This window comes from Solanum tuberosum, unplaced genomic scaffold (genome assembly GCF_000226075.1).
Source record: "Solanum tuberosum cultivar DM 1-3 516 R44 unplaced genomic scaffold, SolTub_3.0 scf00578, whole genome shotgun sequence".
In the NCBI taxonomy this organism is placed as follows: Eukaryota; Viridiplantae; Streptophyta; class Magnoliopsida; order Solanales; family Solanaceae; genus Solanum; species Solanum tuberosum.
In genome coordinates, this window is record NW_006239537.1 from 73255 (window position 1) to 99875 (window position 26621).

The following is a 26621-nucleotide window of genomic DNA, read 5'->3' on the forward strand; positions in this document are numbered from 1 at the left end:
ATGTACGTTCAATCTCCAGAATACTTTGATCACAACATTGTCTATAACAGTTTTTGAGTTCTGAAGTTTTACTGAGCTTTGGCAACTTGTGTTTTTTCAGTACTGAAATAACTACTCATAAAGGTGTTATATCAATGGTTTGGAGGAATATAAGGTTTTCTATTGAATTGTTACAAAATTGTTTTTGCTTTTCAAAAGAAGGATTGATGAAGTATTGACTTAATCCTACCTAGTGGAAGCAGCTAAGAAAGATTTCCACCTTGAAAGAGGTCTGCCTTAGTTTGTATGGAGACCAATGGTAATTTTAGAGCATGATTAGGAGAATAAGTTGTGCTATCAAAAAACACTGCTTTGGAATTATCACCTAGCATAGGAGCTCCTTGATCTTTGTTTTTTCATGTGAATCCATAATTGTGTAGTTCTTATCATCTTGGTGAAATTTGAGGATTGAATGTGATGCATTTTCTTCGTATTTGGATGAATAATCTTGTGAAATAGATTACTAGATATTATCAGTTGTCTGCATTATGGTTGCTGATAATTTGATTATATGATGAAACAAATTGGTTGAATTCATTTTTCACATTTATATCCAGAACTCTGTGTCACGGGAAGCACAAATAATGGTCCTAGTTGATCATCCCAATGTTCTTAAATCATACTGCTCCTTTGTCTGTGATTACAATCTATGGGTTGTCATGCCTTACATGGCTCAAGGTTCTTGTCTCCACATACTGAAGTCTGCTTATCCAGATGGTGTTGGAGAGGTTGTCATTGCAACAGTTCTACGTGAAGTGCTAAAGGGTTTGGAATACCTTCATGATCATGGCTACATTCATCGGGATGTCAAAGTAAGTCCATCTGTTACATAAATCCATTACTAGTTTCTTTTCATCAGCTTTTTTTTTTTAAAGAATTTGATGATATTACATCTTCAAGCATGAGATTTCAGTGTTAGAATTCTTCTGCTGTATTACATAGGGTGTCTATTGGACTTCTCTTTGGAGTTTGGACATGGAATCAAAGAAGAATATTTAGGATATATTTTGTGTTTTACATCTCATGCGAATATAACAAAGGACAAATTCTTTACTACTAGTGGTAATTTAGCAACTGCATGGACAGTTGAACATCACTAAGCTGTTCAGGACAATTACTTTTCTGGAAAATTTGGAACTTGAGGTCACCATACTTGTATGGTTATTGTAGGCTGGAAATATTCTCATTGATTCACGTGGTGGAATAAAGTTGGGAGATTTCGGTGTATCGGCCTACATGTTTGATTCAGGTGACAGGCAGCATATGCGGAATACATTTGCTGGAACTCCTTGTTGGTATACTTTAATTCAGAGATTGCTTCTGTCTTCTTCTCTATTCATCTTATGTAATGCATATAATAGTTGATAAGTGTTGAAGAACATTGGCATGTTTATACATAACACTGAGAATATTTTGCAATAGATATGTGTACATTGTGCACATTCAGAAACATAGACATTAAAAATACTGATAAGTTCAGATTCAAAGTACAAGTTGTTGTTTCTCCCTAATTTTAGATTTCTTTTACAGGATGGCACCGGAGGTCATGGAGCAAGTGCATGGTTACGATTTCAAGTATCATTTCTGTGTATTTGAATATTCTGATTTTCCTGTACTTTTACATTATATATTGGAAGTATTTTGTTTTAAAAATATATATTTTGAATGGTTCCCCACAGAGCTGATATTTGGTCTTTTGGCATAACTGCTTTAGAGCTTGCTCATGGACATGCTCCTTTCTCAAAATACCCTCCAATGAAGGTACTGACAGTCACATCCTATTTATCCTTTCCTTGAGGAACCTTTTTGACCACAAATGCATTGCATGTTTTTCACTTTGCAGGTGTTGCTAATGACATTGAAAAATGAACCTCCACGCCTTGATTCTGAGAGGGACAGGAAGTTCTCGAAGGTATTTATCAAACTATCAATGTTTATCCTTCAATAATGTTGTTAACGTCAGTGCAATTCTTTTTTCCTTCTCAGTCCTTTAGGCAAATGATTGCTAGTTGCTTGGTAAAAGATCCTTCAAAAAGGCCTTCAGCCAAAAAGTTGTTGAAGCATCCTTTCTTTAAAAAAGCTAGGTCCAATGATTATGTTGCAAGAACATTGTTGGAAGGCTTGCCATCTCTTGGTGATCGCATGCAAGAATTGAAGGTCTGTTGCCATTCCACAATAAGATTCATAATTCCCTCCTTTTTGAGGACATATATGTTTCCATCTAAATGACAACTTAGCCTCAGTATTGCTATGGAAACAACAACCTTTTCTTAATTGTAGAGGAAAGAAGAAGAAATGCTAGCACAAAAGAAGATGCCAGATGGGCAGAAAGAAGAAATGTCACAGGTTGGTGCGCCATAACCATATTATTTTGCTATGCTTTTTACCTAATATAACATCATTTTCCATACAGTTCCAATAGATGTACTTCTAGGAATTTAAACAATACCACACCTATGTTTTCCCAGAAAAAGCTTCATGAGAATTTTAGGATTGCCACTTTATGGGAAAAGCCTTTTCTTAACTTGGAGGTTACTATTTGATAATTCAACCCAGACAAAGATCTATAGTTCTAAGATACAACTTCTAGCTTAGAGTAAAATAGAAAAGAACTTAACTACGTCTGATACAAGAAATATGAAGAATTACGCTTAAAGCAAAGAAAAAAAACAAACTTAAAATCGTAATTGTTCCCTGCCGTTTTTCTTGTTTTCTGGCCTATAGTTAAGGTACATGTTTTGAAAGTCCCTTTTAACATTATAATTTGAACCTTACTCTGCTTCAACATCACGTGCAGAATGAATATAAACGCGGGATTAGCTGCTGGAGCTTTGATGTTGAAGATTTGAAGGCACAGGCTTCCTTGGTATTTGAACCTATATTTTATTGCACTCGTACTAATAAAAATTTCATACAAGTGCTTTAGCCTTTGATTTTCGATAAGAAATGCATGTGAAGAGGGCATAGTGGCGCTCAGGTTTTCTCAAACACAAATATGTCAAGTCTTTTAAAATTTAATGATTCACCTTCGCAACTTGCTACAAGACGACTTCACATCTGAATTATCTTTCGCGGATTTTTTCCCGTAAAAGCAAGGGATATAAATGCAAGTTTGCAACCAATATCTTTTTTCCCCTTTTTACTTTTAGATTCCAGATGAGGAAATTATTGGTGAGAATGACCACGGGGGGAGTTCAGATGCGCTCGCAGGGCTTGACAACCAAGGAAACCGGCTTCAATATCAGTTATCTTCGCTAGAACTTCCAAAGCTTCAGTATCAAGTCTCCTTTGGAAGTCAAAGTTCAGATGCTACAGGATTCGTATGTCAATGTTCCCTTTGGTTTTATATGATAGGGAGCTATTTTTGGTCTCTCCTCCTAATAATACATCTCTCAACAGGATGGTAACAATCCATCTGCTCCTCCTTCGCCTGCTGACCGCACCATGGATTATAGCAGGTAAACAATCTTATGTTGAGACTCTAACAAGCTGCTTTTGCGTCATGCTGTTTCCTAATTCAAAGGACCTACCAAATTTATATTATACGGTGGCATTATTACTTTGGCTAAGATGCTTAACTATACCTATTTCATCTTTTCAGACCTAAAAATGAGAAGGTTGATGACGATTTAAGCATTGCTAGTTCATTCCATGAAGCTCAAATTTCACAAAATTCTTCTCCATGCCAAGAGGAGATGAATTTTGTGGGAAAAGGTGAACAAAAGAGTTATGCAGAAACATTTGAGGGGATTCCCATAAATTCTTGTCAAAGGTATGACATTAATTATCTCAAAACTCCCTTGACTATTTCGCCGAGGTGGTCTATCTCCAGTCCGAGGATGCTAAACATTTTCTGTGTGAATTTTAAACCTTATGTTGTAGCATCTATTAGCTTCAGCATTTTATATTTCTTGACTTACTAAGTATCAGCTCTTTGTTTTTCCAAAAGTGACTACTTTGACTGGGATTCTGCTCTGATCTTAATACATTTGAATAGAGGATACAAGTGACTCTTGGATATCCATTCCCTGCTAGATAAGGAAATAAAATATGGTTTCCAAATTGCTTTCTCCAACATCGGGAAAGTTTGCAGTGCATAGCTGACTAGTGGATTTCGTACCACATTTCATATCCCTCTTGCAACAATGTCTTACCACCAACTCCTTGTAATGCTTGTGAGCCTCGAGTACCTCTAAGGCTCTAACATCATCAAGCCTTGGATATTGTGAACTATGAAAAAGAAGGTTATACCAATTATTGATCTACCTCTGTAATGATTAGGTAGCAAATCAGAGGCCATTACCAAACGCTTAAAAGATCAGAAAATTTTCAGTTGAAATTGTCTCCACTTGTTAGACTGAAACTCGGACTACTTTCCAGAGTGATTTTCATTGGATTAAAGCTAGATTCTTTGCTAAATTACTGATTTTCAGGCAATTAAGTAGGTAAAAGAGTGAAATGCCTGGGGCAATTTATTTACAATTTTCTTTAATAAATTTATTTTGATATGCTTTTGTTAACTGCAAAATTCTTGTTAGTATACAAATTTAGTACATTGTTTCCTAATTCCCTTTACTTAAAGTCATTTTCTATTTGCTTATTTCTTTAGTTTGATAAGCAACCATTTTCTGTGGTACCACTTTTTTTCTGCAGAGTTTCTAAATTTGTCTTTTCTTTTCTGTATGTAGTGATAAAAGTTCATCCCAAAATGTATCCAGTTGCAATGTGGCTTTTCCTCAAACAGCTGATGATTTGCCAGCTGAAGTATCTAGTAAACATTCAAGAACTTCAGGCAAGTTATAATGATACAGCATGTATTATTGATCTTATAAACACACTTTCATCTGAGTACATTCTGGAGTTTATTTGTGTAATATTTGCTTGCTAAATAAAGACTTTATTTAGCCGGTAGCGGTGAAGATTGTGAGGAGAAGATTAAGTATCAAGTTGTTCAGCAGAAAGGACGATTTAAAGTTACCTCTGAGAATGTTGACTTGGAAAAGGTGAATGTAGAGCACTTAACTTTATCTTAATAATAATGCTGAATCTCCCTTGAACTGGGGAATCGTTTCATACATCTTTTTCTGCAGTTAATTCATTTCCAAAAGAGGAACAGCATGGAGGTTTGTTTTTGACAGCATTCCCTCCCCTCTCTGTCTTTTGTTCTCTCTCTAAGAAATAGTTTTCTTAGCTGGTAAACAGATATGATATAAGTGATCTCATTTGGTATCTCTGCTTTAGTGGATGTTCGAAGTATTCAAGAATCTCTCTAGTTTTGTAGTGGCTAATGTTGTTCTCATCATTGATAAGGACTGTGTTGCTAGATTAAGTTTGCGTATCATTTGAGCTCTGGAGTAGTGAATGTCATTCTCATCAGTGACAAGCATGTCTCTTCATGAATTTTCACTGATATTATAACATTTAATTCATTCTTCAGGGCTGTTTAATTAATTCCATTGCATCAAATTATTTAATATTTTGAAATTTGAGCTTTGGGATTGAGTTATTAATGCAGTGTTAGAGTATGCAAATTGCTTTGTAATGTATGATGAATCAGAAACATATAGATAAAGGGCTATAAACTAGTTGCTAATTCTTAAAGTCTAGTAAACCACTGATCTTATCTTCACTTTCTCTTTTCCATTTTCTTTATTGTATTTATGAAAAGAAGTTATGGATTATGCAGGCGACTCCAGAAAATCTGACTGCTACTCAACCATTGCCACTTGATCCTACACCAGCAAATCATTCTTCCCAGTCCATATTTCCAGTGTTGCAAAATGCTTTACAGGCAACTATTATTGGAAGAGTAAGAATGGATCTAAAATTATGACTTGCTAAGATTTTCTGTTCTGCTTAGAAACTTTGTAAAACTGTTTTTACTCTAACAGGAGAGTATTCTTAGTGCAATGAGGCAAGTGACCGACTCCACAGGTGCGTAGCAATTAATGCCTCTTGAATTTTTGTGTATCTTATCCATATAAAGGGTCTAACTTCATTTGTTCATCTAACCTTGCCATGGATGCAGGATGTATTCTATCAAATTCAGCTGGAGTAGAGAAATCACTGGTATGGATTTGTACTAATCTTGTTGCGACATCCTCCGCAAATTCAATCATAACCAGGAATTACTGTTTTATAATTTCTCTTGTTTCTTCATTTTTTGGGGGATCCACCATACTATATGACATCCTTCTCTTCTCCGTAGTTGGAGGCAGCTCTTGACAGGGAGAAGGATTTACATCGTGAAGTTGCTGATTTACGATGGAGGTATTATGATTATACATTAATCTTGCCTGTTAATTTTGGATATTATAAATAGTGGTCTTGAAGCGTCTGTTTACTTGATATGTAGGCTTGAGCGTTCCCAGGAAGAGCTTCAAAAATATAAAACAGAAAACAAAAGCCCAAAGTGACATACATTTGCGCGAAGTCTACATCAATGTGTAGGAGATAACTGACTTTGTAAATGAGATACCAGAGTTAACAGATTTAAATTTCATCCCACTTTTAGGGTGAAGGTATGGGCTGCTCTCCAACTGAGTTGCACTCCAGCACTAGGGTTGCCTTTTTCCCTTTTTTTTTTTTTTTTTTTACTTGTTTCTGCTTATTCTTGTTTTACCAGGCTGATTTGAGTACATGTTGAAGTTTTAGAGAATATCATCCTTGGTGATATTAATTCATATTTCTATTTAAAACCTTTACAAGAATTTTCCCCGTTTTTCTTGGTTGCGCCATCGGAAAGATTGTCGTGGGAGGTGGTAGTCTTTGCAATTTAAAATACTTTTTTCATTAAAATGTATTTCTACACGTAGTTTCAGCAGCTAAATTAACCCCAGTTAACACTGGACCACTCGAATGGGTTGAGATTCTTCCATTTTTTGGTGACTTGAATCTCTCTTGCTAACAATTATCAGGCTTCTCCGCTAGTTCGTGCCACGAGGTATTTTCCTTGTCCCTGGTTCAACTTTTCGCGTAAAAAACACTAGGAGCTGAGTTGAAGAAATCTAAGTGCCATGGGATGCTTAGCTTCAGAGAGTTGATCAGGCTTTATAATTTCCACAATCTCCCCATCAACCAACAGGCACACTATATCAGCTATTCTCTGTATTTGCTTGATGCTATGAGAAACTATCACAATTGTCATCATCTGATCCTTCCTCAGCTTCACTAGAACATCCTCGATATTCTGTGTTGATATTGGATCTAATGCACTAGTTGGCTCATCCAGTAGCAGAACCTTAGAAAAGATGGAACAATAGGTCAGACAGAGTCCTCTTTTCAGTTTTAAAATGAGTTATATTTGTGTCTCAGTCACCTCTGGTTCATTAGCTAAGGTTCTGGCAAGTGCAACTCTCTGTGCTTGACCAACAGATAGTTCCCCACCTGACTTGTAGAAGAAAGATGAGTCTAGATCAGCCAAAGTCAGCAACTTGTAAACCTCATTATCACTTAATTTCTTTCCCTTGAGTTTTGGCCCGTAGCGTATATTATCTGCCACTGTACCTACAAATTTATGAATCAAGCATAAGTAGTTACTGAAATTGTTTCAGACACGAAGTATGATCTTTCAAATTGGTCAAGTTCGCGTCTGTCTAGTTTACTAATAGGCTCGCGTTTTTAGTTTGATCTTAGCAATTTAACAACCATACCTTCAAATAGAACTGGAAGCTGGAACAACATGCCAACTTTACGACGAAGACAGAGCACATCCAGATCACAAATATCAGTACCATCCAGAAAAACAGTGTTTTTAGGGGGTTCCCATAATCGGTTTAGTGCTCGTAAAATTGTTGATTTTCCACTACCACTGGGGCCAATAATCCCCATGATTACTCCTCTTGGTATGTCAACTCTAACACTCTTCAGTATAGAATCACCCTTATCTGATACCTTGTTCAGTCCCCTGATCTCAATCTTAGTTTCTGCTGCACCTTTAATATCATTCATTTCCACTGCTAGTAGATGCCCTCTTTCTCCTGCTCACCATCGTCACAGATTTCAAGAAAAAAAAAGACTATACGAGTCTAAAGTCCAATTAGATAAATTCATCATTCATCAACAAAACATTTTTGACTTACTTAGCAGGAAAATATTCTATGTTAAAGCATTTTGATGAACATTAAAAGAATGGTTAGAGGTAGCAGATATTCATAAAATTAGTCGAGGCACACCCAAACTATTCCAGGTACTATAATTATATAAAATATAAAATTAAGTAAATTGAGTACTGAAATGACCAACAAATATTGTGGCATGGGACATAATACTATCCTTCCCTTTCTTAATCAGAATTCTCGAAATTTGATTATGGGCAATAAAATTGTCTCTAGTGGAAGCACCTTCCACCAAACGTGAGATTTTTCATGGCGAATCCGAATTAATCTAAGGCCCCCCCAAAAAGTCTTGAAATGGATAACTAGATCTTTTTTATTATTATAACACTAGAATCATATAGATGATGAGTTTTGCTTCAACGAACCTTGTGAAATCTCCAAGGAGTGTGAGCTATGGAGCTGAGGACTAATTTTGCTCCAATTTTGTGATATCTCCATGGTATGTGAGTTATCAAACTGAGATTCAGTGTAGTCACTTAATTATCTGCACACAAGTACTAAATGAAAGAAAGATAAGTCTTTTTGGTTTTATCTCGTGTAATGAGACTTTTTAAAAGTATTATAGGACAAATATACCTTCCCTAGTTCTTCCTCAAGTTTAGTAACTGTCATGTCATAAATATTGATTTTAACACGTAATTGTTTTGTTTAGTTTAGGTAGAAATGTCAATAATAGAAGAAACAAGAGCTCTCAGTGGGGATACTCAACAAGCACAAAAATAGACAAAGACCATTGCATGGGATTCTAGGCTGTTTGGTTGGAAACAAGTTATCTCATGATTAATTATCTTGTAATAACTTCTCCTATTATTATAGTATAAATGGTGGAATAAGCCGATAAGTTATCCCAAACATGACAACCAAATAAGACAATAAAATTTCATCCTAATACTATTTATTCTTATTTCTCACACCAAACGACTATAAATGTCCTTCCACTTTGGCTACTCGATCCTATTTTTGTTTACCTAATTTGATTAAGAAAAAAGAGTGGTATTTTGTGCAGCTTGTGTGAATGAATGGACCAATGTGAACTGTTAATTAGGGTACTGTGGACCAGTGAAATGTAAAAATAGATTTGTACATCGAGAATTTGTTCAAAACCATATAAAAAGATAATTAATTCTATCACCAATTGATATGGGAGACTCCACACACCCACTGGACATCTAAAGTGAGCATAGTATAAGATGACATGGAGCCTGACCTTCCTTGATAGCATGACAAAAAATGAAAGATAAAATTAATTCTAACTCCAAAATTAGTACTCCCTTTGTCCTAATTTATATGAATCACTTTGTTTTTTAGTCAGTCCCAAAAATAACATATTCCTACATTTAGTAATAATTCAAATTTTAAATGTCAATTTTACCTTTAATAAAATGGTTTACAACCTCACAAACAAATATAACTTATTTTAGACCACAAGTTTCAAAAGTCATCATTTTTTTCTTAAATTTCGTACCGAATCAAACTAAGTCATATAAATTGAAACGAGGGAATAGTAAATTTTGTAGTAACACCTCTTTGACACGAAAGTCAAACTAATTGGATCTAATTTTCATCTTTTACAGCGCCGCTTTATCTTTCCATCCGCAGTTCATATCTATAGGGAAAATCTGACTACTTATAATATAGTTTTTCTTGAAATTTTTGAATTTATCCATCTGATAATATAAGATTTATGACCTCATGAAGCCACATTTTGTTAATACATCACATTTTATATTGTGCATATATCAGTGTATATCACACAAGTTTTCAGGGATATATGTATGATATGAGGAGATAAACGAGTATATACATTATGGTATAGATTGATATACAAAAATGTGTATATAAAGGCTACAGGTACAGTGTGCCAATTTTATAAGTCCAAGTTGATATGTTGTGCTAATTTTTCCAAACATTACTGTGGTTACAAAGTTTTTGAAAGGAAGGAGGAATTTATGACTTCCTAACTTTTGTGTTAATTCTTGAAAAAAATAATTAATTTTTCTATTTAGATTTTGTTGTCTAATTACCAAATTGATAGGAATTTATGACTTCCTAACTTTTGTGTTGTCTAACCAAATTAATCGGCTAGCTAGAGAACTGAAAATCACGCTTTGAATCTTGCTCATAATTTTTTTATGAAACATGTATATGAGTAGTATGTGAATTTAAAGAGCCCAACTCTACCTTCCACCTCTCCAATATTGATGGCCACCCTAATTCTCTTTCTATTAGTAGTGAGAGTGACCACCGCCTCCGGGCACCCTCCCTATTATACTATTTCTATCTCGATCGGCCTTCCAGCTAAAAGTTATTTTTTCGTTCATTTTTTACTTATCAGGTTTTGATTCACGATAGTCAATTTAAGTGATTTTGAAGTATGTCAAGTAATATGCATTGTCTTAACGTTGTACTATTGCCTTGACATGACACACTCTTCCGGTTAAACTTGTCATGCACTCTTCTACATATGTCCATGGCCCGATGCAACTCATAAACATTAGGTACTTTCATCTCAAATATTTTTGATACAGAATTTGAAAAAAATATATTATATAAATGTTAGATTTGAACTCTTATTTTATAAGTACAATATAAATTAGATTGAATTTTTTTTTTATAACTATTGAATATATTAAATTTTGGCTCCAACTCTGTCTACCTCATTAGTTACTCTCTTTTTTTCCATTTCTTGTTGCATGGGCATGAGAATGTTACCCTTCAACACAATTTAGCATTTGGTATGATGATTAATTTCACAAATTTAAAGGTAAATTTAGGTTTCCCACCTTTTTATTTCTGCACAGTTTCGTTTATGTGGTAATTTAAAATAGTTAGCACATGTATACATAAATATGTCAACTGAAGCCTCGTTAAAAATGAAAGGTATGTGATAAGTTTTAATAATGATGAGGTTATTTTTTAAACGATCATTTAATGAAGGGCATGAATAAGTAATATTAAAAAAATCATGGAAAATTTTGATTTCCCTCCAAATATAATTGGTAAATAATCACCTGGAGTTTTTTTAAAATAGTAAAATGGCTGATAATCTTTTTGATGTGTTTAAAAATGAAGATACTATTATAATCTATTTTATCTAATACATTTCTACAATGTTTTTTAAAGTTTAATATAAGAATATTAATTCTCCAATACACTTGTTCTAACAAAATCATTTTTAAAAAGTAGCTTAACCATTGTAATGGGATTATTTTTTAAAGCGATCTTTTAATTGCAGACATAGAAATAATATTACAATTTTTTTCCTAAATTTAATTGTTTTCCTAAATTTGATTGGTAAATGAATCATATATTGCGTTATCATTACGAATGTAATTTTGGATAATCTTTTATTTTTTTATAATAATATCGTTACAAATGCAATTTTGATAATCTAATATATTTTAAAAAATAAAGTTTAAGGTAAAATAATCAATCCTCCACTATACACTTGTTCTAACGATATCATTTTTAAAAAGTAGCTTAAACATTGTAAAGAGGTTGTTTTAAAAACGATCTTTTAATGGAGGACATACAAATAATATTACAAAAAATTAAGAAAAAATTATTTTTTTCCTAAATTTAATTGGTAAATGAATCATATGTTACACAAAATTTTATACTAACATCGTTATGAATGCAATTTTGATAATCTTTTTTAAAAAATTATGATAATATCGTTATCGATGCAATTTTGATAATCTAATATATTTTGTAAAAAAAATAATTAGTCCTCCAATATAAACTTGTTCTTACAAAATCATTTTTCAAAATTAGTTTAAACACAATATTTTCCTCAAAATTGTACTCATAATACTCAAAAACTAAACAAAAAAATTAATTAAAATGCAAAAATCATCCTTCAAAACATATCACACCCACTCTCAATAATTATTACAAACGCTCAGGCCTCACTAAACACCCAATAAACAGTCGCGTGTTGTAACAAGAGAGAATGAGAGCGTGGCTACTGTAAAATTTTATATCAATTAACGAAAACAAATAAATAAATAAATTTTATTCAGTATATAATTCAGAAAAAAATAGCAGAAAAAGAAGAAAAAAAATTAATCAGACAGAAAAGAAAAAACGAAAAAAAGAGTCCGATTCAGAGAGAAGGAAGAAGGCGAGTATATATCGATCAGAGAAATAAAGAAGGGAGTTGGGTCTTCCAATTTCTAATTCAAACCGGTGAATTTTTGCAATAAATAGAGCAAAAGGGAAAATCAAAATGCGGAACAATGTTGTGGAGCAATGGAAGAAGAAGCTGTATGGGTTTCAATGAACAAATAAGAGTGGGAGAAGCATTTGTTTTTTTCTGAATCTGAATTTTGAATCAGTTTCAGGGAGCTAAATAAGGTATGCCAATTTACTTCGTTGTGTTTGAGAACTTCAATTTTTCAAGCCGGGTAAGCTGAATCTTTTTTTTTGAACCCAATTTGCTGCAGAATAAATTTGAAGTTGAAGTGGGTAACTTGAAGTTCGGTATTTAAGCAGGAGGTGGCATTTTGGGTTTGTTTTAGGTGAATTATTGGGGATTGGAGTTTATTGAATTGGGAATAAAGCTAAGGGTTTACTTCGAATTTCAGGGGATATTTGTATTTTGATGGAAATGGAGGGTTTCGCTGTGTTAAAGTTTTGATTTTGGATATTGGGTTTGAGGTTTCTTGAACGTGGAATTTTGATTTTTTTTTTTTAGGATTGGGATTTTCGGAGGGAGAGTTGGTTGAAAATTTGGATCTCTGATTTGGAACTCAACCCCTCCTATCCTTAAACTGTTAAAAGTTAGAGGATTTGAGATGGGTTTAGATACGGCAATGCTGGGATTGGGATTTAATGTTGTTTCTGTTATGTATTTGTGGAATTATGGCAAAACCCTAGTTTAGTGGTGAATTGGGTTCTTATCATTGGTCTTCTGTTTGTTTGAGCAGTGGAAAGGTTGAATTTTTGGCTTGTTTTTGGTGGAATATATGTATTGACGGAGATGCAACCGCCACACCAGCATTCCCGGATTAATCTTTCTGAATTGAAAGCTCAGATAGTGAAGAAACTTGGACCTGAGGGTTCAAAGCAGTACTTTCATTACTTAAGTAGGCTATTGAGCTTGAAGATAAGCAAGGCTGAGTTCAATAAGCTTTGTTTTAGGATCTTGGGGAGAGAAAACATTCCGTTGCATAATCAGTTCATTCGTTCTATTCTGAGAAATGCCTGTAGTGCAAAAGTTCCTCCACCAATTAATGAAGGTGGTATTGTGAAGCCTGGTGTAGCGGTTGGCAGTAAACAGCCCTTAGATGATGCTTATGACCAAAATGGAGTGCATGTTTCTTCAAACCAGGCTTCAGGTCAACCGGGTTTGTCCAATGGTGCCGTGTTGCCATTATCTCCTCGGAAGGCCAGGACAGGATATCGTGATCGTAAGGCTGGGGATCGTCGTAGTGTGCTTGGATCAAATGGGAAGAATAGTTTTGCTTTTCAACAAGCAACTACGATGGAATCAAGTGATTTCGAAATTATTAAGGAAAATGGGGATTTGAATCCACCTAATTTCAAGGGTGCGGTGCATCACCATCAAGGAACCATACAGCAAATAGATGATGAAAGGCAGGGATTCAATCAAGAAACTGCCAAATTTTCTGTTATGAAAAGATCACTGCAAAATTCAGTATCTTTACAGAACAAAGCAGACAAATCTAGAGATGATGGAAGAGATCTGCATGCTAGGAGTCAACTCCAAGCTCCCCTTGGGGTTCCATTTTGCCCCGTTAGTGTAGGTGGAGCACGTAGATCAGTACCTTTAGCAGCAAGTAGTAGATGTGTTAGCTCTTCTAGTTTTGGTGCTTTGTTGGACAGTGTAACTCTGAGGGAACGAATGGAGCAGATTTCTGCAGAACAGGGCCTTGATGGGGTGGCCATGGATTGTGCCAATCTGTTGAACAATGGTTTGGATTCTTACTTAAAAGGTTTAATCAAATCTTGTCTCCAATTTGTGGGAGCAAGGTCAGGGAATGAACCTACAACCATCAACACCAAGAAGCAACAAACTTATATGAAGCTCGTAAATGGTCTCAGACCAGGTCATCATTTACAGATGAATGGTGGTAGATTGTCAGAAGCTGTGCACGAACATGCTCCTGGTAACCTGGTATCATTGCAAGATTTTAGGGTTGCCATGGAGCTGAACCCCCGGCAACTTGGTGAAGACTGGCCACTGCTGCTGGAGAAACTAACACATGCAGTTGAGGAATAAGACGTGCACTTTGCTGTCTTCAGGTCAAGCTTTTACCAGTCCCAACTGGATCAGAGGGCACAGTTCTTTCCAAGTTTTGTGCAGTCACTCTGCTACAGTTTTCTTTACGGCCTTTTGATCCAGTAAACAGCTGTTGAGGTCAAACTTTGTCTCTTTCAAGGTGATAAGGACAAGATCCAGGAATCTTTGTTTGACCTGCTGCAGGGCCTTAATTTTGGCCAGAGGCATCCCATTCGTTAGCAACCACTGGAAGGGACTTGAAAAAAGAATGCCCCTGTTGGTTGCACTGTTGTATCATTAGCATAATTCTCTCTAGGTATCTGCATTCTCCTGTAATTTATGGTCAATGAGCAAATTTAGAACAGTTTTGCAGGAATAAATGTCTAGCCTAGTACTTCAGCTGAAAGGTGAAACTGAATGATGCACTAGCTGAATGTGTATGTATCTTCAACATCAAAATTGATTGGAACCTCAACATTAACAATACATTTTTCCAGTAGCTTAATTGAGCTTATAGATTTTTTTTTTTTTTTGTGGAATTGAAATTTATGCCTATGGCTGATTTTTGTGTCTATCCTCTTTACTTTCTTATTGCACCAAAGAACTAGAACTTCATTGTTTGAGCCTCCGCAACAGGGTCATGCAAGCTGGAATAACTCTCAATTTACTTGACTTGCCGTTTGACTTCATTAACTTCTTTGTTCTTCTTGATTGCTAGAAGCACCAAGTATCTGATCTTTCAATTTGCTTATAAATTGTGGGATTGATGTAATGTCCCTCTTTGCATGTGAAGCATATTAGTTGTAATATATTTGCATAATCAATAGGATTGAGGACAGCTTTGTCCAGATACAGTAAAGCATCCAACTCTGTTTGTCCTAGTCCGTGACAAGGAATAGGCTCATTGAATACTTCAATGAGATGCAAGCCTATTTTACTACTAATTGGTAACTGTGTAATAACTTGGGTACTGGCTTTAACATATTGCAGATTCTATATTTGTCCATTTCCTAAAAAAAATTGTGTTTCCGTTCAAGTTCTTGAGTTACATTGCTGTATTGTATTCTTCTTCTTTTTCACTAAAATTTAGGAAGTTTCCAGTCTGTCAGGAGTTATATTAGACTAAATTCACTTAGTACTGAGGATTTTTCATGCTATAGAATTGACCAGTGACTGGAAGTGTTGTGTGATTGACAGCGTTAGCTGTTACTTTTGTTATCGTGTCTCAGCTTATATATTTTCTTTAATCACATATATAAGTTTTGGCTCAATGTATTTTACTCTCAAGATGTATCATTGCTCCTTATTCAATGTGGTTTGTGTAGTCAGAGAATCTCAACAGGGAGCTGGTCTTGACAACAAGTTCAAATCATATCCTCAATTGGAGAATTTACTATATCCTACGGAAAACATAGGTATCAGTGGTAGGTTGACCGAATGAGGGTAAAAAAGAAAAACTGATAGGCAAGTAAACAAAATAACTTGTTGTGAAAATGCAATAAAAAGTTGGAAATAAAGACGATATTAGTCCCTCTTGCTGGGCTGTGAAATTGATGCTGGTTATAGAACAAGTATACCTACCAGAAAGTGCAAAGGTCAGAAATAAGTTTATATTTTTACCTCTCACTGCTTTTATATATCGTTGCTTTGACTTCCTGAATTGAACTAATATGCATAACTTTTCTGGAAACCTAAATAATTACTACTTTCTTTAGACACACGCTCATGCAGACACACACACACAGGTATGCATGGAGGCATTATATATAGAGACAGTATATATACATTTGCGTGTAAGCATTTGTTTCCTTTTTCTTAGTTCATGATCTTTATGTGTAGCATCTTTCACCCGTTATCTCTTATGTTCTTTTCCAAATACAGGCAGGCCTTCCACATTGATAGACATGTTTCTAAGCTGTACACAATCCGGACACCAGTAAGTTCACTACACTGCCTGCCAATGATCAACCGTTTTTGCACTTTTTTCGTCTGTGAATTTGTCAGTTAAGGATTTATTTTTTCAAGTTTTCCCGTCCTTCAATAGTTTCGTGGAAGTGTAATTATGGGATGTAAATACCTTTTGCTAGGATTTATTTTTTCAAGTTTTCCCGTCCTTCAATAGTTTCGTGGAAGTGTAATTATGGGATGTAAATACCTTTTGCTAGGATTTATTTTTTCAAGTTTTCCCGTCCTTCAATAGTTTCGTGGAAGTATAATTATGGGATGCAAATACCTTTTGCTCCAATTGTCAAGGAGGAAATTAAGAATAAAAAAGAGATTTCCACTTTAGTTCGGAGAATCCTTTGTACATCATTGACTGGGTGCTCCTCCCTTTAGTTACTAGCTCTTTTTTGCTAGTTTGCCTTTAGTTTGGATGTAATCAGCACTTTCTTAGCGCTTTTTTTTTTTAACATCAATAGTGCTTACTACTTCAAAAAGAAAAGAAGGAATAAAATGATATTTCCCTTTTCAGTTTGCAGGAGTTTAATTATATAATTAGCATTTTAATTTTTAAAAGAAATTTGCACCCCACAAATTTCTATTTGTTCGAGTATGTAAATAAAATACGATTCAAGTAATAAATGCCCAAATAAAGTAAAAGTGTATATGAACCATCACAAATCAGCAATTTATAACATGAGTTATTATTAAGCAAAGGAAGTGAAAATATATTAATACTTGTATTAGCTTCATAGAGTGCTGCTTACAGAAATGGAAAAGTAGGCAAAGATAATGTAGGAACACGTGTAATATCATCACTAGGAGATGAGAAAGGTGAAGGATTGGGGGTCTGGAATTTAAAAGTACATAAGAGCTTGATACTCAAATGACTTTCGAGATTCTACATGGATGGTAATAATATCTGGAAGAAGCTGATGCTATATAAATAGTAAAGAGGTTAGGCGGAGTGCTCCTCCGCTTCAATCAAATGCTAAAAGTGAATTTTGGAAGGATATTTGTAGGCTCTGGGAAGAGTATATGAAATATGCTAAATTGAAGGTTGAGAATGAGTGCAAAATAAATTTCTGGACAGATGTTTGGGCGGGAGATGAAAGCCTGAAGAATAGATTCCCTTGTAATTGTTCCATTAATAAGAATGGTACTACTGCTGAATTTCATTCAGATTCAGGTTGGCGGATCAATTTAGAAGGAATTTGAATGACTGGGAACTGGAGGACTTTTGTCAGATACTTCAACAACTGAACTCAGTCCAGCTTGATCGGAGTCAGGTGGATTCTTTGCTGTGGACAGTCAATAAAGGTAAAAAAAATTCAGTTAATAGATGCTATACTACACTGTTGAAGCAGTCAGGTAATTGGGATAATACTCGGTTTTGGAAAATGATTTGGACAAGAAAAGCTCCAGTGAAGGTGGTTTGTTTGGGATGGACTGCAACCCGTGGAGCATATTTAACTCAAAACTATCTGCAGAAGAGGGTTTTTCTTTGTGCAACAGATGCTACTTATGTGAAGATGACCTGGAATCAATAGATCATCTATTTCTTCACTGCAGTTTCTCTAGACAATGTTGGAACCTATATCTAAACTTTCATGGCATCTTATGGGTAATGCTCAGAGATGTAAGAAGTTTATTAGAAAGCTGGAAATTCCAAAGGGTTCCCAGAATACTGAAGCAAATTTGGAAGACCATTCCACTTTGCATCTTTTGGACCTTATGGCTGTGGAGTCGAGAATAAATGCTTGCATTATCGATTTTCTGGTGTAATAGCAATCTGTTAGTTAATATGGACCAATACATGGATTTTCTGGAATTGTAGGAGGAAAAGAGTAATAACTTGTCTGCTTGGTCGTTGTATGAATCCTGTTTCCATTTGTACCAGCTTGGTACTTTTTCAATAAAATCTTACCTTATAAAAAAGAAGTATTGTCACTAAGGTAATTAGAATAACAAGTAGGCTTTTGCACCTAAACATCAGATTAACACATAGTAAACTAAACTGTTTCCATTGACCTGTTAAGATATATTATCACATATTATTTGTGTGTGTTTGAGTATTTCAGGAAATATGATCCACAACTTTTTGATCCAGTGAATATTGAAATAAAGTTTTTAAGTTATCAGAAGTAACTTGTATTATTTCTCAAGGGATGTGCTAGTTGGATTTCTAAGATCCTCTCTTGACATGCTACAGGCAGTCAAACAGGATGCCAGTTAGGTTATTAAGGATCAGGAACAAAGTAGTAACTGAGACCAAAAAAATTTAGGAACTAATGTTGGCATATTCTGCTTAATAGGTGATCTAGCGTTTGCACTGAAGCAGGTGGTTGGGGCAGAATTTGGAGAGTTAAAGAGGATTCTTTCAGGTGGATGTGAGTAGGGGTGTCAAAATCAAGCCCAATCCGTCCAACCTGCCCAACCCGTTCAACCCGTCCATTTATTAGCTCAACCCATTTCTGCCCAATCCATTTCAGCCCATTAAGTATTGGGTTCATATGCAACCCAAATTGACTCATGAGAAATTTTGTCAAAATATTTTTAATTTTTTTTTATATGTTATACAGTCATAATAAAGATTTTTTTTTATTAGGTACTAAAAATCTATAAAACAACCAATAAAACAATTAAATCCAAGTAAGAATTGGGTGGGTTGGGTTATGACCCGCATTTTAGCCCAAGTAGCTTTTGGGAGGGTCAATAACCTGCACATTTATTAATTCAGCCCAATTTGACTGCCCAAATTCAGTCCAACCCGCCCATTTGACACCTCTAAATGTGAGTGTTCCCTCTATTGTAACGGGTATTCCTAAAGGACATTCTGAGGCTTGTAGCCATCACAACATGGCACAAAATCATTCCCTGGTAGTAGAGGCTTCACCAACCTTGATGTCTGTTCAATTTCATTTTCTTTTTGGTTCAGTTTCAAGCTCATAATTATTGGATTATGCCTAGTTATCTTTTCCCTCTAGCCAACCTTTGAAGGGAACACGTTTCTTTTTGTGAGTGAGGTGGGCTTGTGGAAGGAAGCAGTTAGGAAAGAGAAGTGTCAAGCTTACTAGACATCTCTTGTTGGTTGCTTGTCTTTGAGGGTGAGAAAGTGCAGAATCACTTGCGTCCTCCAGTACCTATAAGTTTTTGCTTGTATCTCCAAGTATGGGTTCAACGAAAGTACTTCAAGATTCTCCTTTAATTTTCTTTAGGTTGCCTGCTTGAATCCTTTTATTGATTCAATGGACTCCTGCAGCATGGAAAGGAATAAGTTTGCATTTGAGACAACATTAGTAAGAAAGTGTTGGACCCTATGTCGTGTCCAATGGGGATAGTACATGGATATTGGTTATGTAATATGTAGAAAACTAATCTAATTAAAAGCTATGACAGAAACTTGGCACTGACATCATTAGCCTATTAATTTTATTACCAATTAATCGCATTACCTACCATCCCATGCTCTCCACATTGAATTACATTATACACACATTCCCAAAAAAATAAAAATAGTCTTCTGTACATTTTTAAATTTTTTTTAGAGATGCTTGATATTCTGGCTAGGTTTGTCTTCCTTTTCATCTACTTCTCAAATTAGATTCCTTCTTTATGGGTTTAGTATTTCAATTTACACTTTGCATCCTACATGGAGAAAATGGAGAGACAACTTGTCTGACTAAGCATGATAATTCTTTCCAGACACACTGAGGTCAAATCTGTTGATAGTATTTCAATTTACACCTTGCATCGTACATGGAGAACACAGGGACAATAGTTGTCTGACTAAGCATGATAGTTCCCTCCAGACACACTGAGGTCATATCTGTTGATAGTATTTCAATTTACACATTGCCTCCTACATGGAGGAAATGGAAAAACGACAACTAGTTCTCGGATTAAGAGCCTGTTTGGATTGTCTTTTGACTTATGACTTATATCTTTTGACTTATTTTTGTTATACTTTGGCTTAAGAATAAGTGTTTATAACTATAAGCACTTCTTTATTTTATCCAAACACTACAAAACTGCTTAAAAGCTATTTTGGCTTAAAAGCACCTAAAATAAGCCAATCCAAACAGTCTCTAAGCATGATAATTCCTTCCGGACACTTTGAGGTCATTTCTGTAGATCATCAACGGAAGATCTGGAAAGAGGCTTTTCAACAACTTTGCCTTTTAGTAAAACCATCCTTCTACTGGTTCCAGCATTGCACAGTCTTGCATTTCCAATTTTAAAATGCTATGATCACTTTAATATAACATTTTTTTAGAAGGTAAAGTAATTTTATAAATTAGAACAATGCAAAGGAAGTGCTATTGGGGACTGTGCAATCTAGGAAAAGAACAAACAACAAAAATGTGCCCCATCTAATCTTGTAGGGATTCTAATGTTTGTAGATCTGTTTCAGCCTCATTTATGTGTTCCATCCTACACTATAAGCGAAACAAAAATATACAATTAGACTTTATCATGTTGGCGGAGCTCGCAGAATCTTCAAAACATCTTCTATTTCTTTCCGTCCAGACAGTCCGCCAAATACATGCAGGTATAGTATTCCACCATAGTAGCTTCCTCTTCCTTGGGCCTTTTCTGGCCAGCACTTCAGTAGATCATTTATTGATCCTGGCATGATCTGTTGCAATGCAATCATTTAGGCTTCCACAATTGCATAATTACTCTGAATGTCTCTCACACAGAAAGCACTTGCTACATAGGTCAGAGCCTCTTTTTGGAGATTCTCACGAATGAGACAAGCTTCTTTACACATTACCATTTAAATCAAGCTACCTTGAATGGAGCTTTGGATCTCCAGATCTGTTTCCATGGCAAAGGACTTGGTAAGTTCTCCGGTTTTGTTAAAATTTTGTAGCATGATCTCACTGTGAGCAGACCCTTTTTTCTAGGGATCCATGTTATGTTGCCTTCTGTATTAGTGTGCTGCTGATGTGTTCAAAAGACTGAAAAAATCAACAGCCCAGTTTCAACTGTCATAAGCTGGCTCTCTCATCTTGCTCTTGTCCAAGCTAGTTACGCAATTGCACGTTGCTTACTTGGTTTGGTGTTTAAAAGGTTTGACTACTACTCTCTTATCCCATACACTAGCAAATCTTCAGGTTAAGGTGGATTGGAATTTGCTTGGGGCATAGTGGCTGGGAGGCCTTAACCTTATAGCTATTAGCCGTGAATATATCCTGTTCGATTGTACTTGGACCTTAAACGTTTTAATAGATTTATTCAGCATGTTTGTCTGATTTACCTCTTGACAGATTAAGGAGCACTGCCATCAGAATAACACTTTGAATTGAAAGGAATCAACTTTTTAGTTGAGTGTGGCTTGGGTTACGTACTTATGTTGGATGGTAGCATAAAATGGGTGAAGAGAAATAGAGATAAAGTGTAGCAAGAAGAGTACCCTTCTGAATCTTATGTGGATTTCTTATGATGTTTGTGAACAGTAATGCTGAATCATAAAATATGCTTTATCAGTGTCTTGGTTAGAGGTAGCTAAGAGATTGCGAAGGGTGAGGGAGGAGGTAAGAATGATATTGAAATGGTCTCCTAGAGTGTATCCCAAAACTGCTGTCTCTTGCTTTTCTGTATCTGGGTTTTGTATGAAACTCATGAAATTTATTAGCATAGGTGATGGTTTACCTTGATTATCTGCTTTTTTCTCTTAATGTGGTTCCTTTTTTTATTTTGGAAACTTTTCAGGTATGGCTTGGTCTTGGAAAAACAGTTCTCACAAATATATCCAAAATCCTAAGCTTGGCCATATCCAGGTTTTAGAGTACACTGGTCTTATGTAACCCAAAGACATGTTTCCCCTTTAAGTTAAAAACTTATCTAAACGCAGTAAACAACTGTTTTCCAAGACTTCCCAAAACTCAACTTATGCCAAAAAAACATTCCAGGAACTCAACAAAAAACTAACTCAGAATGTTTTAACATTTGAATGGAGAAAGCACAATTCGGAGCCCTACAGCAATCCGTCTTGTCAAGTTAGTGCCCTTGAATGCTGTTTAGCATCTCGTTTTTAGTTATCAGCTCTGGAGCATGTAGAAAGTGCAGTAAATTTATTGGTCCTAAAGATACCGTAATTGCCTATGCTTAATTATCAGCTGGGGTCTAGGTTTATTTGTAATTGTTTCAATACTTTCAGGCCTTCTCTATTGGCCATGACTTACCACTTAATCCTGTTTATGTTTCCCTACTTGTTATTGTGAGATCTTAAGTGATTGAATGCTTTGATAATATAGGTCAAGTTCTGAGCCCTTGATTATTACTACTACTACTACTTCCTTTATTGCTAGATTTTCTTAAATGACTGAATGATTAGATAATATTACAGTAGTGTCCCGTTCTTCAAAATATCCATCATTTTAGAAGTGCATGTGAAAGAATGCAGACTACATTAACACTTCCCGTGGTATTACTCTGCAATCACATTACTAAATGATGGAGCTTCACTATCAAGTTTTAATAGTTGAATATTCTATTGTATCATTATTACTTCCTCCGTTTCAAAAAGAATGGTCTAGTTTGACTTGGAATGGAGTTTAAGAAAAGAAAGAAGACGTTTTAATCTTGTGGTTCTAAATTAAAGTTATGTCAAATGTACCAAATGTCCTTAATCTTGTGGCCTTATACATGCCACGTGGAAAGTTGAAGTTAAAGTGTTGCCAAAAAAGGAAAGGGATCATTCTTTTTGAAACAGACTAAGAAGGAAATTAGGACATTCTTTTCGAAATGGAGGGAGTAGTTGCTAACCCTGAGATTCATTATCCTGGAAAAAGAAAGTATTTTGGACTTTTGATGTTTTCTGGGAATCAACCTTTTGTTTTCTATGTATTCACCTTCAGCCCTCTGGTGGATACCAAAGCTTTTGGACGAATGCATGCTACAGATGCCGAATCTTTTGATTTGCATTCGTTTTACAGAGGGGTGTGTGAGAGCATTGTGATGAGACATCAATGAGATTTCTTCTCTTTTATTCTTTTTCTGTGGTTTGAACATTGGACATGGTAGCATTTGGTTTATCACCATAAACGATGCAGATTTTGGCGTCCACCAAGCTCACAAGTCACAAAGACCAGGAAATTGAGCTCTTCGTCAGTTTTCCTTTTCTTTTTACATAGCAGAACTGTTTTAAGTGATAGGTTACATGCAATTGTTGCAACTATGCTGGCTACATCAGTAAAGGGGATAGCCATAATCCATAGCATATACAATCGACCTTCCAGTGGTGATTTGCAGCACAACAGTGCCTGGCACTGCGCATTAAAAATTCTGTTATTTATGGTCCATCTAAGAAATAATATTGATTTGATTCTTTTTTCAGATGTGAACTTGTGGATGGGCCTGTTTGGATAACATTGCCTCCAATTTATTAGAGTTGTGTCTATATGGCCACCAAAACGGGTATGATCAGTTTCATTCTTCTAGTATTCTTTTGTTTCTGTATTTCACACGTAAGCAAAGAAAGTAAGAAAAAATGAGCTCTTCATAGTTCTTTTTCTTTATTTAGTGCCGAATTTTCATACATCATCAGGGCGATGGTATATTTACAACTGATAATGTTGCCATGAAAGTCCCCATATCTACCCAGGGGCTTGAGAAATATAAGTAACATACATCTCTTCACTCTTCAGATACTCTTATTTCTGCAGTGCAGCATACCGTCTCAATGGTGTGATCTGTAGAGGAGGATGGTGTTGAACCGTACAAAATTCCTAAACAACTGTTGGCGTTTTACGCTTAATGTGCCGAGATGTCAACTCTGACTCCGTCCCTCCAAGCATTTCCCACATCACCTGTACATCTTCATATCCACAGGACTGTATATCGCCTTGAAGCTTCAATAATCCAGCACCTGATGTAAACAAAAGTAAGTAATCCATAAAGCTACTATCTCTATGTTTTTCACTCTGTTCCTTAAGACTGTCCAAATTCTTTGCATCCTAAGTGCCAAAATTTATGAAGTTACAAGTTTCTCTTCTACCCTAGCTTAGTGATAACTTATATTCCTCCGTCCCAATTTATGTGACAATATCTAAAACAAACACATCTTTAAAAAGTTAGATTGTAGAAAAAACAGGGGGAGAGGCTTTGAAAAACTAGTGCATCTATATTTAGCTTCTTCCTATATGTTCATTAAATCAAGAGTAAGAGAAACACCAAATGCGAGTAAGTTTTTTTATGACTAACCATCTTTACGAGGCTTGACACGAGCAGAAACAGCACCCCAAACACGTCTAACCGGAAAGACCATTTTTTGCCACAAATCCTCCATCTCCTCTCCTCTACTCCTATGTTTGGTTGAAAATGAAAGGGTTTATAGTGCTCTTTGTTGCAATAAAGAATGTAATGACTAGAGACTAATAAAGGAGTGATGTGTTCCTTCCACTCTTGAGTCTTGATGTGGGGTTTCACAAAAGCAGATGAATTAGTGATATTGACACATATATATATGGGAAAATAGGGATGTATATGTTTGAATATTCTAATAACTCTATAAAGTATGCAGACAAAATTTACCCCAATTTAGATTTGATTTTTTTCACTAAAGAAATAAAAAATATTCACCGACGCGACCGTCACAGTGCTTGTGTAAGAGATATTTTAGTGCCACGAGTCACTTGTGTTGTGGCTGCGCAGGATTGTCTTAGTTATTATTTGGACCGTCAAATACGTTTGAAATATTTTGAATTGTTATAGTTTCTAAATATTTCAATTTTATTTTGAAAAAATATTGACGATACTTTTTAATTGTCATGGTTTTTTTTTTTTAGAGTCAAACTATAAAAACTTTGACTAATATTTTACGATGTATTTTTTCATTATATTGATATGCAAAAAAATTGTAATTTATAGTATTTTTCATATAATTTTTTAATATCTAAATTTTTTATTTAAAATTAAATTAATGTAATCTAATTTAACATTGAAATTAATTAAATTAACTTTTGAAAAAAGTAACATAACAAATAAAAATGAATGAAAAAAATATATTTGAATTAGTTTAATTCTCGCGGAGACCATCATTTTGGGATGGAGGGAGTATTTTCTGCTAGTGCTCGTCTTTTGACTTCTTTTCATTCAACACATGTCATGTTTTCAGTGGGAAAGAGAGAAGAAAATGGCACCTTTATATTATAATTATAATTAGAAAAATTGTGTGGTTTGGACGGTTTGACTCTTTAGATTTTTGTGCCTCAAATCGAGAGAACATTATTAGTGAGCCTTTTTCTGAAAGAACATTATTTACATGCGTTATTTATCCCAAATATAGTGAAATAAATATTAAGATTTTTTTTTATAGCATTGGCAATTTAATTTTGTTATATTTGGTGTGAGTAGGTTTGGAGTTTGGGTCAGCTAATCAGACCAAGATTCCTAATTCAAGAGATGGAAAAGGAAAGGAGTGATAAGAAGGTCCCAATGAGAGAGATATTTTTGTGTATTGAAGAATACGTGGAGTCTTTTTGAGGCTCTATTATTATTACAACTTTCCCGTACTGTCAGCAATGGGGTCTACCTCCACGTTTTAATCAATTTTTTCGATGGATTTTAGTTTATGCATTTAGTAATCGCTCGGCGTGAGATATATGGTTTAATAATTTTAAAATATAAAATATAAAATTATTTTATCTTGTGTTTGGTTGGAGATATTATGTAGTCTTTAGATTGTTTATCTCATTATTTATATTATAGTGATAAAATAACTTATCTCATATACATGATGAAATAACTTACATGTATTGATGATCAAGAGGTTTGATTAAATTTCTCTTTGTTAAAAGATTACATAATACAAATAAAGTAAAAGTAGATAGATTATATTTTTGAACCTTTTAAGTATATAGTCTTACGTACAACTCAAATGATGTAAAATTTAATGAGCAAACAACATAATTTCACTGGTTTAGGATCTAATTAGGCGTTCTCGCTTTATTTTTCAAAATTATCTTCACGCCACATTTATTTCGCTAGATATATGTATATGACACATACAAGTCAAATTAGGTACTCCCTTCATTTCAAATTAATTGAATTGTTGAGGTGTTTCACACTCTTTAAGGGAAAAAAAATTAAGACATAAATTAGGCATAACTTTTCATTTTTATCCTTATTAATTATTGTCAAATTTATGATTAAAATAACTAAATATTAATTAATCATTAGTTTCAATACTAACTAATGAAGGGTAAAATTGGAAGAACACTCTAAAATTAGTCTTGAAACCTGAACAATTAAGTTAATTTAAAAAATGAAAA

At 34.8% G+C, this 26621-nt stretch overlaps 4 protein-coding genes and 1 long non-coding RNA gene across 5 annotated transcripts in view; 4 read left to right on the forward strand and 1 right to left on the reverse strand.

The window, feature by feature from the left end:
• The window catches only part of LOC102590510 (serine/threonine-protein kinase OSR1-like), a 5664-nt gene extending 716 nt beyond the window's left edge, over positions 1-4948 (forward strand). The window contains exons 2-13 of the mRNA XM_015304799.1: positions 597-851; positions 1210-1334; positions 1570-1614; positions 1719-1800; positions 1883-1951; positions 2026-2196; positions 2320-2385; positions 2837-2905; positions 3189-3359; positions 3439-3497; positions 3641-3811; positions 4728-4948. Coding sequence (XP_015160285.1) covers positions 597-851; positions 1210-1334; positions 1570-1614; positions 1719-1800; positions 1883-1951; positions 2026-2196; positions 2320-2385; positions 2837-2905; positions 3189-3359; positions 3439-3497; positions 3641-3811; positions 4728-4842 — 1398 coding nt within the window. The 3' untranslated portion in view covers positions 4843-4948. The remainder of the gene's footprint in view (positions 1-596; positions 852-1209; positions 1335-1569; positions 1615-1718; positions 1801-1882; positions 1952-2025; positions 2197-2319; positions 2386-2836; positions 2906-3188; positions 3360-3438; positions 3498-3640; positions 3812-4727) is intronic.
• On the forward strand, positions 4842-6721 carry LOC107058735 (uncharacterized). Its single transcript, XM_015304800.1, has 7 exons — positions 4842-4849; positions 4934-5042; positions 5726-5848; positions 5931-5973; positions 6068-6108; positions 6248-6309; positions 6395-6721. The coding sequence occupies exons 1-7, from the start codon at positions 4842-4844 to the stop codon at positions 6453-6455; spliced, it is 447 nt and encodes a 148-aa protein (XP_015160286.1). The 3' UTR covers positions 6456-6721.
• Positions 6722-6804: 83 nt separating this feature from the next.
• Positions 6805-8693, reverse strand: LOC102582059 (ABC transporter I family member 17-like). Its single transcript, XM_006366206.2, has 4 exons — positions 8522-8693; positions 7692-8018; positions 7358-7545; positions 6805-7279 (listed from the first exon to the last, which is right to left on the reverse strand). Exons 1-4 carry the CDS (start codon positions 8592-8594, stop codon positions 7025-7027), a joined length of 843 nt encoding a protein of 280 aa, XP_006366268.1. The 5' UTR covers positions 8595-8693; the 3' UTR covers positions 6805-7024.
• A 3515-nt stretch (positions 8694-12208) lies between these two features.
• Positions 12209-14939, forward strand: LOC102582380 (uncharacterized). Its single transcript, XM_006366207.2, has 2 exons — positions 12209-12512; positions 12602-14939. Exon 2 carries the CDS (start codon positions 13138-13140, stop codon positions 14398-14400), a length of 1263 nt encoding a protein of 420 aa, XP_006366269.1. The 5' UTR covers positions 12209-12512; positions 12602-13137; the 3' UTR covers positions 14401-14939.
• A 9213-nt stretch (positions 14940-24152) lies between these two features.
• Positions 24153-25924, forward strand: LOC107058738 (uncharacterized). The gene is made up of 2 exons (XR_001472295.1): positions 24153-24232; positions 25705-25924. It is a non-coding gene; the product is annotated as an uncharacterized lncRNA (long non-coding RNA).
• Positions 25925-26621: the final 697 nt, after the last annotated feature.

Bases quoted from the DNA above. Each gene is read 5' to 3' on its own strand.
- LOC107058735 (XM_015304800.1), top strand. The intron at 5,043-5,725 runs GTGAATGTAGAG...TGGATTATGCAG, and splicing joins AGAATGTTGACTTGGAAAAG to GCGACTCCAGAAAATCTGAC. The intron at 5,849-5,930 runs GTAAGAATGGAT...TTACTCTAACAG, and splicing joins AGGCAACTATTATTGGAAGA to GAGAGTATTCTTAGTGCAAT.
- LOC102582059 (XM_006366206.2), bottom strand. From the start codon at position 8,594: ATGGAGATATCACAAAATTGGAGCAAAATTAGTCCTCAGCTCCATAGC. The intron at 8,019-8,521 runs GTTCGTTGAAGC...GATGGTGAGCAG, and splicing joins CTCCTTGGAGATTTCACAAG to GAGAAAGAGGGCATCTACTA. The intron at 7,280-7,357 runs GTGACTGAGACA...ATCTTTTCTAAG, and splicing joins CCTTAGCTAATGAACCAGAG to GTTCTGCTACTGGATGAGCC.
- LOC102582380 (XM_006366207.2), top strand. From the start codon at position 13,138: ATGCAACCGCCACACCAGCATTCCCGGATTAATCTTTCTGAATTGAAA.